The 12,628-nt window shown below is 41.6% G+C and overlaps 1 protein-coding gene across 1 annotated transcript in view; it reads right to left on the reverse strand.

Moving 5' to 3' along the window:
* The window catches only part of rttn (rotatin), a 33,579-nt gene extending 21,331 nt beyond the window's left edge, over positions 1-12,248 (reverse strand). Inside the window, exons 1-19 of the mRNA XM_023416958.2 lie at positions 12,093-12,248; positions 11,560-11,747; positions 10,933-11,122; positions 10,660-10,758; positions 10,440-10,530; positions 10,162-10,276; positions 7,654-7,804; positions 7,084-7,252; positions 6,331-6,521; positions 6,027-6,142; positions 4,927-5,094; positions 4,624-4,836; positions 4,422-4,534; positions 4,184-4,310; positions 3,731-3,856; positions 3,279-3,395; positions 2,542-2,681; positions 1,799-1,970; positions 1,600-1,699 (exon numbers count right to left, since the gene is read on the reverse strand). Coding sequence (XP_023272726.1) covers positions 1,600-1,699; positions 1,799-1,970; positions 2,542-2,681; positions 3,279-3,395; positions 3,731-3,856; positions 4,184-4,310; positions 4,422-4,534; positions 4,624-4,836; positions 4,927-5,094; positions 6,027-6,142; positions 6,331-6,521; positions 7,084-7,252; positions 7,654-7,804; positions 10,162-10,276; positions 10,440-10,530; positions 10,660-10,758; positions 10,933-11,122; positions 11,560-11,747; positions 12,093-12,123 — 2,617 coding nt within the window. The 5' untranslated portion in view covers positions 12,124-12,248. The remainder of the gene's footprint in view (positions 1-1,599; positions 1,700-1,798; positions 1,971-2,541; positions 2,682-3,278; positions 3,396-3,730; positions 3,857-4,183; positions 4,311-4,421; positions 4,535-4,623; positions 4,837-4,926; positions 5,095-6,026; positions 6,143-6,330; positions 6,522-7,083; positions 7,253-7,653; positions 7,805-10,161; positions 10,277-10,439; positions 10,531-10,659; positions 10,759-10,932; positions 11,123-11,559; positions 11,748-12,092) is intronic.
* Positions 12,249-12,628: the final 380 nt, after the last annotated feature.

Genomic DNA, 12,628 nt, shown 5'->3' on the forward strand with positions numbered 1-12,628 from the left:
TTGTTATATACCCTTTGTTGGCAATGACAGAGGTCAAACGTTTTCTGTAAGTCTTCACAAGGTTTTCACACACACACACTGTTGCTGGTATTTTGGCTCATTCCTCCATGCAGATCTCCTCTAGAGCAGTGATGTTTTGGGGCTGTCGCTGGGCAACACGGACTTTCAACTCACTCCAAAGATTTTCTATGGGGTTGAGATCTGGAGACTGGCTAGGCCACTCCAGGACCTTGAAATGCTTCTTACAGGTGGTGCGTTTGGGATAATTGTCATGCTGAAAAGACCCAGCCACGTTTCATCTTCAATGCCCTTGCTGATGGAAGGAGGTTTTCACTCAAAATCTCACGATACATGGCCCCATTCATTCTTTCCTTTACACGGATCAGTCGTCCTGGTCCCTTTGCAGAAAAACAGCCCCAAAGCATGATGTTTCCACCCCCATGCTTCACAGTAGGTATGGTGTTCTTTGGATGCAACTCAGCATTCTTTCTCCTCCAAACACGACAAGTTGAGTTTTTACCAAAAAGTTCTATTTTGGTTTCATCTGACCATATGACATTCTCCCAATCCTCTTCTGGATCATCCAAATGCTCACTAGCAAACTTCAGACAGGCTTGGACATGTACTGGCTTAAGCAGGGGGACACGTCTGGCACTGCAGGATTTGAGTCCCTGGCGGCGTAGTGTGTTACTGAGGGTAGCCTTTGTTACTTTGGTCCCAGCTCTCTGCAGGTCATTCACTAGGTCCCCCCATGTGGTTCTGGGATTTTTGCTCACCGTTCTTGTGATCATTTTGACCCCACGGGGTGAGATCTTGCTTGGAGCCCCAGATCGAGGGAGATTATCAGTGGTCTTGTATGTCTTCCATTTTCTAATAATTGCTCCCACAGTTGATTTCTTCACACCAAGCTGCTTACCGGTTGCAGATTCAGTCTTCCCAGCCTGGTGCAGGTCTACAATTTTGTTTCTGGTGTCCTTTGACAGCTCTTTGGTCTTGGCCATAGTGGAGTTTGGAGTGTGACTGTTTGAGGTTGTCGACAGGTGCCATTAATACAGGTAACAAGTGGAGGACAGAGGAGCCTCTTAAAGAAGAAATTACAGGTCTGTGAGAGCCAGAAATCTTGCTTGTTTGTAGGTGACCAAATACTTATTTTACAGAGGAATTTACCAATTAATTCATTAAAAATCCTGTTTTCTTGGATTCTTTCCCCCCATTCTGTCTCTCATAGTTGAAGTGTACCTATGATGAAAATTACAGGCCTCTCTCATCTTTTTAAGTGGGAGAACTTGCACAATTGGTGGCTGACTAAATACTTTTTTGCCCCACTGTATGTGGTTGACAATTCAATTCAGACATTATACTTCCATATGGAATATCGAGCTCAATATCATTCTCAATTCAAGTGTTATAGGGATGTGACTTCTTAGCAACTGCACTGTGGCGCACTGCTTGTACACTTTGCAGTGATACAGATTTGCAGGTACAACTATGAAAAATACAGAGGATGTTTAGTGGGATCAAAAATACAGAAGTTGGAAGGAGTTGCGAAGTGCAACCAGTCACTAGTTGAAATTCTTTTATCTTTTACAGGTAACTCACCTTGCAGCACCACAGACAGCTGTTCTGAAGCTGATCTTCTCAGAGAGATGTCAACAGTGTCTGAGGACAGGATACAAAAGAGTTTCTCCACAGACTCCACCTGGAGAACATTAACACACACGTTAAGTGAGCAGTTATTTCTGTCTGTATAACAAGTATATGCGAGTGTATTCGTCTTACTCTTTGTGTAGATTTATACCTTAAGGACAGATTTGTTGCTTGTATCCAGTGAGATGTCTAATGGGTTTCGGAGACAGTAGAGATTGGGCAGTGCGGAGGTCACCGTCGGATCCATGTCTGGTCTGGCTGTTTGAGCGTCATCAGCGCTGGTTAGGTGTGGAAGGATTTGTTGCACTGCTGCTATTCTCACACTGTTTGGAGTTGATAATTTCATTGACAATCACACTGATTTAAAAACAGCATAAAACCACAATTTTAGGTGATAAACCAGTGTTTTATCTTCATCATAGCACTGATACACAGTTGAAAGTGTTACCAGCCTTTCATGTTTTTTTTGTTTGTTTTTTTTAATACAGCATCCAAATGACAATTAGTTGTCAAAAAAGTGGCTGGCAGGGCAGACAAATCTATTAGCTGTTGCCAAAATTTTCGAAAGGCTTGTCTTCTGGCCAGTGTCTGGTGTTAATTTCTATCTCCATTAATATTCATAGACTGGGACTGAATCGCGGTTTTACACAGGCCTCACAGAGCATTTAGATGACTTGATGAGCACATCGCCTGACAGTAACAGACAGCGGTAATATGTCCATCCCAAGTGTTGTGAAGCAAAATATTCAGACGCATACAATGACTTCACTCAGAAAAAAACATACCATCACAGACACATATTATGCGCACACATCCGGGCAGGCACAGAACACCTAAACAAACACAGAGACACATAAATACAAACAATGACAAAGACCCAGAGGCCTGACTCACGCGGGCTGTTTAGTGAAAAGGAGTCGGAGTGCTGCTTTTAGCTTGACTGTACTTGGAAACGTCTTGTCTCTTGCCACATCCGACATGTCACTTATCAGCAGGACACAGTTTCCCAGTGACTCTTCGGTGCCTGCGTAACCCTGCCACAAACACACACACACACACACACACACACACACACACACACACACACACACGGATACACACAATTCTCAGACTGCCTTGGCAGACAATGGAGCTAACAATGGGGAATTCCAGCTAAGCAGCACAACAGTAAATAAAATATGCATCGCTTTGATTACGGATGGTTTCATTTCGTCTCTTGTTGACATGGCGGGCCCATCTCTGAATGGCCTCCTTGAATTAAATCACACTTGACAGCCTAGTCAAAATCTCATGTATATTCATGAAGAATTTCCAGGCTTTCTGTTGCCTGAAACTGAACAATTAATAAAAGCTTGTTTTTTTTTTTCCACCCAAAAAGGAAACAATATAACACAGAATATGTAAATGAGAGAATAACTAAATTTTTTCTCACTGGCAGCTCAATATGCAGACTTTGTGGCCCAAGAGTGCTAAAATTGCACTTTTGATCATAGCTGTTTTGATTGTGGAGAACATAAACCACTCCACCCCCACCCCGCTCCATAAATATAATGGAATAAGTTCCAAACATGAAGCTGCTTTATGAGCTCTGTAGTACAAATACAACGCAGTCTCCGCAGAGAGCACAACACCTGTAATATGGGCATGACCGGGTAAAGTGCCTCATTGAATCTGTCCCAGGTTGATGCTGTCATCATCAATCGTCCCTTGAGCAGGAATAGCAGGATATCCTTGGCAGCAACATTCACCTATAGATCACAAGTAAACTGCTGATTTTACAAAGGCACTGCTGATAAAACATTTACTAGGAGGTACTGTAAACTACAGACTTTTAAACATCTAAATTACATGACACCAGCAAGTCCTGATATTTTAGCATGACCTTAAAGTAATGTACAATAACATTACTTTAAATCTAAATCCACATACAACACACAATAATCCCAGCGCTTTTACTCTCATGAGTACCTGTATTTGACTGGATTTATTCCTTTAAACCCTGACACAGAAGGAGCCAAAATGACCTCACTCCAAAGTGCCAAATAGGTTCTAATTTACAAGTACAAGTGCCAAGAACACCTACCTTTTCTGCAGAGTCCTGGAGTCCGAAAGCGCTTATTTCATAGAGCACCCTGTGGTGGAGAAGGAAGTTGACTCCACCACAGGCTCCTGGTTCCTGACGTGACACATACTGGATGCCAAGGCAGTCCTAGGGGTGTATGTAATCACACCAAAGCACATCATGAAGTGTCGCTATCCTCTCACTTGTGCATGCATACGAGAGCTCCAATTCACTTTAAATGTAGCCATGCACTCTAGACAGTGCTTGGTAAAATGAAAAGGGAGACCGATTTCAAATGTCAAGTGGTATTTTTATAGAGCACTGTCAAAGAGCTGTGATTCATCCATCTTAATCCAACTTATTTACATATGGGTGGCCCTCCCAACAGACCCACATTATTGCCCTGGTACATTATTTATTGCTCTGTACACTTATTTAAACTCTGCCTGTCTATATAAGATGGCTTTCTCTGACCTTGACCAGGCGTAGAGCGCATGTGTATGTTTCCGTCTTGACAGGCAGTAAGGGATGAGACAGCAGCTTGAGGAGAAGTCTCTGACTCTCTGTTTGGAGGAGCGGACTGGGCTCATCAAACTTCCACCTAATGATGGACAAACAAAACAATGTAGCATAAAATATTTAATATTTAAAAACAGAATAAGAAGTGACTGACTTTACAACGCAAGAAACTATGATTTTTACAGCATCTTACAGGTAAGAGCAGATGTGAACACATTCCTTGACGATGGGTAAGTGCTGGTGAAACGGGAGTCCGTCTATGGCTTGGTCTGCCAGCTCCACTAACTCCAACCAGTTCTTTTCTCCCTTGATGAAGAAATAAATCAAGGAATGTAATATATAATGCATATATGAATCACAGTGAATGTTGTATGTCTATAAAAGATAGTTCATACCTCAGCTTGTGCTTCTTTGAGAAAGCTGCAAGCGGACTCCATCCAAAGGGCAGCACGGGTCACCTGCCTGTAGAGGTCATGGCTATCAGAGTTCACCTGCTCCAAGTAGGCAACTGCTGTCTCTTGCATGCTGGGTAATAAAGTTCCCAATGATGTGTCCAAGCATAGGTGGAACATAGCTGTTGCAGTGCTTTCTGGGAGATTGTCACAAGCCTGTGTGAGAAAAAGGACTCTGATTCTTATGAAGTCACACAAAGTAATAACAGATTTTCGTCAAACACACACACACAGACACACACACACCTTCTCAGGAGGGAGGATGGTCTGCAGGAGTTTGATGGTGAATATGGCAGTGCCTGTGTAGGCCATTCTGTGGTGAACCTGAGAACTGTGGGGAATGTCTGCTGCGTAGCTCTGATGGTAGCTCAGGATATCCCCCAATAGTTCCAAGAAGGCTTGCAGCTTCTCCTTCTATAAACACACAGACAGAAATGTAACCAAAAGAACACATACCAATCAAACACGCCAACACACACAAACACACACACACACACACACACACACGTGCTCACATCACGTGCATGCTCACATTCATAGACACACACTGACGCACAGCCACTGGCTGGGAGCCAAGAGTAAAATTGTTCGTTCCAGGGGTTAGGAATTGAATGTAATCAGATTTCAGGGTTATTTTGGGACGAGATACAGATCCACCCTATCTCAGTATGAATAAATTGGGACAATCTATTCTCAGCCACTTTGTTCTGGGAGCAGAAATTGAACAATAGAAGATAAATACCAGGAGGGGGCAGTAGATGCCCTGTGCATTGCCGTGGCTGGCATAAACAGTTCGGCCCATTCCCATAGGAAAAACCTAGAGGTCTGGCACGGAAAAGCTGCTCTCCACATAAAGATGACAAAACAGTTCTCAGGCTGCAAGGCTCTGGGCATGTATTAAACAGCAGAGGGCCAGAGGGGCCTGGGCTTGACAAGTGTATAAGTCCCCCTGCAGAGGAACATACTCTTTAAACAGTCAGGGAGGATAACAAATGATTCTGCATGGTAAAAAAAACACACACAGAAGTTTAACACAATCCATTGTGTGGACTTCATACACATAATAAATGAAGACATTTACTAACCCAACAATTTTGTGCTTAGATAAACCCATGGGTACCAACGAGAGGTATATGCGAGAGGCTCTTTGTAACCAGCAGAAAGCCTTTGTAACCTTATATAATTCATTCAGCTCAATCACATGCCTTCAGTTCTCCTTGACAGTTGAGTACGGTATGCCTGTGTGTCTGTAGCAAATTGTCTGGTGGCCAACCCAGTTCCCCTTTTCAGTGTAGTGTATCCATTCATCTACATAAGAGGCTGTCATGAGCTGTGTTTTGACTTGCCAGCTCCATCCCCACCAGGCTGCGATCGTCCCAGACCAGCTCACAAACACTGTCCCCAAGCAGGAGGACGGCGTCGCAAAGCAGCTCCAGAACACGGTGGAACACACGCGAACCCTCTGAGAAACGAGAGAGAAAGAGAACAAGAGCAGGGGAAGAGAATTTGTTTGACAAGAGCTGATAGTATACCATCACGTATGGAAACAGGTGCGGGAGTATTTGCCGTATTTCAAACAAAAAAAAAAGGAGGAGAAAGAGAGTGATCACTCCCCACCTTTATTTTAAAAAATACTACAAAGGTTCTTACCTGTCTTAAGAAGTGGTATAGCATGCTCCATGATGGCAACAGTGAACTGGGCCAAAGTGAGCTGCTGTAACTGCAGCTCCAGGATATCTTCAACTCCCAGGTCAGGAAGCTCCAAATGGGCCACATCTGCAGGTGACTGAGGCGTCTGCCTGGGGGCTTGGACTGCCGCTCCACCTCTGTGCGAGCTGCCACTGCATGAATCACAGACAAGAGAGGCAGACAACTGTAAATTCATGATCTGTGCTTGGACCACTCAAATACAAGGAATGACGTATGAGCTGTATAGGGATGGATCATAAAAACTGAATATGCCATCACGGGAATCAGAAGTGATTTTTCAACACTGCTGACTAGCCGCTAGAGGGCTCCTGGTGTTATTCATATTTATGAAGAAGAATAAAATCCCCCCAGTGTTCCTCACATAGTTTTATCTTCTTGTGTGGGTTCCTGGTGTCAATAGCAATTTTGTCATTATCAAAGCCACAAAAAATCCTACTGTGCACAAATCTCCAATAAAACACCCCCCTTAAGGTCTGCTGAACAGAATAGACTGCAATGACGAATTATATCTAAAAGTTATTTGTACAAGCAAGGGAGACATACAGTTCTGGCACAATATAACTAATACCTCAGAGGTGAGACAGGAGCCAAACTGAGTGAATCTCCTCCCTCACTCAACATGATTACTCAAGACATGCAGAGAAAGTGATGCAGTTTTTTGTTTCTTTTTCGGAGTTGCTCATACGGACACACCTGTCGGAAGCTGCATCTCCATCTTGGCCGTCGCCGCGTGCTCTCTGACCAGTGCGTCCCACTACAGAGGGCCGGGGAGAGCACTCTCCCCCCGGGGAGGAGGCCTGGGAACGCTGGGTTCCCCGCACATCCTGGGAGTGGGAGAAGGAGGAGTTCTGGGACACTGGATCTGACGGCCACAGAAAGAACAAAAAGCACATAGTTGTATGATAAAGCAGAGAGGAGATTAAATAAGGTCATGTTAAAATTTCCCCCTTATGAGAAATTAGTCAGTACTGGATAGCAATTATATAAAATCAACTTTAATTTCAACTATTTGAATTAGAAGAAAAATATAGCTAGGAAATGTATTAACTCTATTTAATATATATAATATTTCTTTAGAGGTTTATACTTGAAAAATGTAAAACACTTGAAAATGAAAGTGCAACTTGGTGATTGTAACTTTACAAGAATATACAGTATGTACACAAACAGGATAAACAAACAAAAATAACTACTGAAACCCATCGCTATAGGCAATAGGAAAAAAAAAATCTGTACATCTGCCTAACTCATGAAGCATGCCACCTTGCTTTGTAGAGTAGAAGCTTGGATCTTGATAAAAGCGCAGTCTCCTCCGTAGCCCTGCACAAAGCTGCCGCAGGCATGGAAGAGCCTGCAAGTGGAGGTAGCTTGCCTCACCTTTACCTGAACCCACCCTTAATAGGGACAGAAGGCTCTGAAAGCAGAAGAGGATATCAGAGGTGTTATATTACTGAGAATGAGGGAAATGGAAAAGTTTTAAATGGAAATTAACAACCAGTAATCATTGGGCAAATATATCGGCTTGTTTACGTACAGAAAAAACAGAGCACAAACTGAAACAAACAATGTAGAAAAACTGTGTATAAACAGTACAGAAACCTCAGACAGTGATAGAAAAGTTGTAATAAAGTTCACTAAATAAAAAGGGCAAGTGGAATTGAATTACTGAAACGGCAATTTGTTCCAAGTTCAGATTTCCTACCCTCTGTAGCTAATGATGTCTTGTCTCTAAATCCAAGTCTTTTAATTTAGCTTAATAGCTCTAGTAACTCAAAGGAGGGGCAAGTAAAGCCACAAGAAGAAAAGTACTTTCCCATAATGATTTGTTTTTGATGATGAGACTGCTGGGTGACAGTATGCTAATACTGCCCTGAGACCAATGTAATGTAATGCACCACTTTATTAACAAAGTAGTAATGTTCCTAGTGGCTCATGGGGCAAAATGATGTCTCCTCCAACACTCTTTCTATGCCAATGAAATGAAGACTCCGATAACAGACGCACATTGTTTGCTGACATGATACTGGTAAATACATCAGAAAGAGCGCACCACGTTTTACACAGATGGAGAGAGAGTGTATCAGAGTTTGGTTACAGGACACATCGACTTGACACTTCACATTTCGATATAAGACATTTGAGATTCCTCCAAAGCCAACAAGACCACGATGAGGACAGTTCAGTTTCTGATACTCTCCACCAAGGACTTTCACACCATGCAAGAGGTATATCAGGATCAAACTACCCTCACAGCAATCTAGTGCCTGCTCAAGCAGAGTAAGTCCCCAGAGGCCTCCACAACCTCCTACAAGATCAGGGACACAGAATTATAAATTGGTGTTTTGTTCAAGGGCACTACTTGACAGGATATTATGTTGACAATGGCTAGAGTGACCATCTCATAAATCCATTATGAGGTGTTCACACTAGTCCCTCAAAACAATACACTTCATCTAATTGATGTGAATAAAAAAAAGAATATAAAATATTATGAACAGTTGGAATAGTAGAAAACCAAAATCTTCAATGACAGCTTTAATTTTGTCTCTTTGGACACCCATACTGAATGAGAGATTTTAGGGCAGCATTTTTAAGTTTAGAGTTTAGGTGGTGGAGATTTTCCATCAAATGAAGGGATCTGTCTTGAACATGGACACTGCACCTAAGAGTTGCCAGAATTTAGACTGACAAAAATAGTAGAGCCTTTAAAATTTAAAATGACAGCAGTGAGAGTGATTCTAATGCGTCGCTACAAGTTAATGAAATGATTAAAAACTCAACTCCAGTCTTTAATGACATACACTCACGAGCACTTTATTAAGAATGACATAATAATACTGGGTAGCGCTTCCCTTTGCTCTAAAAACAGCCTCAATTCTTTTTGATGTGAAGTCCACAAAGACGTTGGAAACATTTCTTTGAGATTCTGGTCCATGTTGATATGATTGCATCACTAACCCTGCTCCCGCTGCAGCCTCAGATTTCTGTTCTTGGCTGACAGGAGTGGAACCTGACGTGGTCTTCTGCTGTTGTAGCTCATCCACCTCAAGGTTCGATGTGTGTTGCATTCTAAGATTGCTTTTTTGCTCACCGCAATTGTAAAGAGTGGTTACCTGAAGTATGGTAACCTTTACGTCAACTCAAACCAGTATGGCCGTTTTCCTTTCTCTCCTCGACGAGGTGTTTCCATCTGTTGAACTGCCGCTAACTGGATGTTTTTTGGTTTTCGCACCATTCTGAGTTAAAAACTCCAGAGACTGTTGTGTGAGAAAATCCCAGGAGATCAGCAGTTTCAGAGACGGGCAAACCTGCCCATATGGTACCAACTATCATGCCACAATAAAAGTCACTGAGATCACATCACAGTTTTTTTTCCCTATTCTGATGTTTGATGTGAACATTAATTGAAGTTCCTGACTTGTATCTGCCTGATTTTATACACTGCACTGCTGCCATATGATTTGCTGATTGGATGATTACATGAATAAACAGGTGTAGAATTTCCTAATAGAGTGCTCTGTGAGCATATCTGAAATCAGTGTAACATTATTAGAGTCCACGCCAAGAAAATCCACTTTAACTTGAAGGTGATAAAAAATAGCAATCATTCAGACATGACCTGTTATAGCATGGGATCAAACCTGTGACTCTTAATAAAGGGAAGTGCAACCATTGTAGCGCAGTATCTGTCTGGTAGTGCTTTAGGTTTGTTCTTTTCATTCATATTTTTCATATGTTTTAACCAAGATGATGGTAAAGTTGCGATGGTACCTTTACAATACTTGGCCTCTGCAGGAAGATCTCAGCAGGAAAGTCTTGCATAATGACATCACACAGAAGATCACATGTGGTCTGCACCAGGTTTGAGTTGTTGCTCCTCAGAGAACTGTTTCAAACAAATTAAAGCAGATATATTCAATATTCAGTCATTTAAGAAAAAAAGCAGACTTGTGAAGTTGATTAATGAAATCATTATTTTGTTCATTTTACACTGCATTTTAATTAGGCACATATTAGAATATTAGTTATACACATGTACCATCTCTCACCTCTCATTTGATGAAAGTATGTGTCTGTCTGTGTTTGTCAAAGTCAGCCAAGGAAACACAGAAAACCTCAGACATCTCACAGACTCATGCACTGTAAAACAAAATGATTTACAGACACTTTGATACACTTGATACTTTGGGACAAAAATAAGAAGCAAATTTCAAGATGAAACCAAGCACATTACAAAATTTTGGGATTATATTTTCAAAATACTGCTACCTGCTATCTTGTGAGGTGGTACATCTGTATGGGCTGGCAAACTCTTGTGGAAATAGCCCATTTTAGGAAAATCCTCTTCAGGTAGAAATACTGTAGGGGCTAAAGCAGAGACACCTGATTTGTTAAAATAACATTTCACAAATGTTTGATGAAACGTGTGCAAAGTAAAATTACAATCTGTATCATCCTCTCCCACATAACATTATGAGCATTTAGTAATTTGCAGATGACAGACTCAAAACACAAACATGTATTTGGCTGAACATGTAACACCTGTTGGAGCTGTATTACGCGGTCCAAGTGAGTAAACTACTGTTTTACTGGGGAGTAGATCAGGTAGCTGAAACAGCTGGTCCAGGGTTCCACTGATGACAGCTCGCAGTCTGGGCTCCACATTAGGAGACAGTTGGGTGAGGAAGTCCACCGCCCCAACGTCTCTCAGCATCTGGGCTGCACTTGGATGCTTGGAAGACATAATGACGAAGCAAATAGTCATGAAATGGAAAATATAGTGTTCAGTGTAATGTTAGATGGAGCACATTAATAGCACTTTGCATGTGTATTGGCATCAAAATGTCACAGGGCAGACATCACTGCATTTATGCCCCTGTTAATATTTCTTGCAAGGTAAATTATGATTGTGGTTCGAGCAGAGTCAAAAGTGGCATAAAACCTGCTATATATTAGAAAAGGCAAAGAATAATCCTCTTTTGATTGACCTAAGTCTGGTTAGCTTTGTTATAGATATAGACTCAAACCAAGACCAAATATATTATACAGTTTATCAGTCTACTTTCCTCTGCTACACATTCATAGGATCAGCTGCTGAATAGATCAGCTGTTCCCCTGAGGTCACTGTCCTTTCAGAATTATCTTCTTGTAAGACATTTACTTATTTACCTTTGATAAAGTTGTGAGCAACTCAAGGACCTCCTCCTGCATTGGCACCTCGGGGAAATTAAACCACTCCAGAAGATACACAAACAGCATCTTTTCTTGGACAATGTCAGAGACGGAAATCAGGGAATGGTCCAGCTTACATATGATGCTCTTCAATGCTCGCACTCTTATCTCGACCAAAGAGTGGCCTAAGGTTTGTAGAAAACAAAGTGGTAAGTTGTGAGGAAACATTGTTGCAAAATTTGCCGAAGTTTTGCTTTTAACTAGCAAGTTAGCTAGCGTTGAGTGAAGTGGAAGGTACTTGGGGTCCTGAGCTAACGTTAGCGTCATCAATTAGCTACAACTCTACATTATTTGGTAAAAATATACATAACAAACACAGCCATCTACCAGATAAAATTAAAAAGATGAATTTGGAAAGAGCTGCTATTGTTAGCAAGCATGCAAGCGGCGATTACATTTTGTTAATTAGTTCAGGTAAAGTCAGCACCCTAATCTTAAGCTACATTTGCTTAGCTACTAAGTTAGCCTACCTATTTTCTTTATAAGGGGAGATAACTCCATATCCGGTGTATATTGCGTTTCCCTTTGTAAAAAAGAGATGAAAAAGCTTCATCAGCTATTAAGGCTTGTCAGTTTAGTTGGTGGTTGCCTGCCAGTGTCATGTCAACAACGTCTGCCCGGGTTTGTTTTCAACAACCGCGCCAGCGTCACTCCACTTCCGGTAGTGGACCAGGGTGCGTTCAAGAGGTGCAACTGGAGACCATAGACTGTATATAAAACGCTAGAGACACAGAGTTACTAATCCGCTTCCAAAAGTCATTCACATAGTAGATATAGCTACAATAATACAAGCACCTAAAGGAAAATGACTCTTTAACGTAATTATATTTATAAACTTTATTGCAACAATAAAGGTCCTAAAAGACCACAAGTCACCTGTGCCCAAATTTCAGCTGCATATATGTAAAAAAAAAAACAAAGAAGCATTTGAAAAGGACCCCACCAAATACAGTATTAGCAGTAGATCACAAATGATCAGATGATGTCTCTAGTTGGCCTTTCTTTC

The sequence above is a fragment of the Seriola lalandi genome, unplaced genomic scaffold (genome assembly GCF_002814215.2).
Source record: "Seriola lalandi dorsalis isolate HSWRI2012SDOR001 ecotype SW California unplaced genomic scaffold, Sedor1 jcf7180002054570, whole genome shotgun sequence".
NCBI classification, from domain to species: Eukaryota; Metazoa; Chordata; class Actinopteri; order Carangiformes; family Carangidae; genus Seriola; species Seriola lalandi.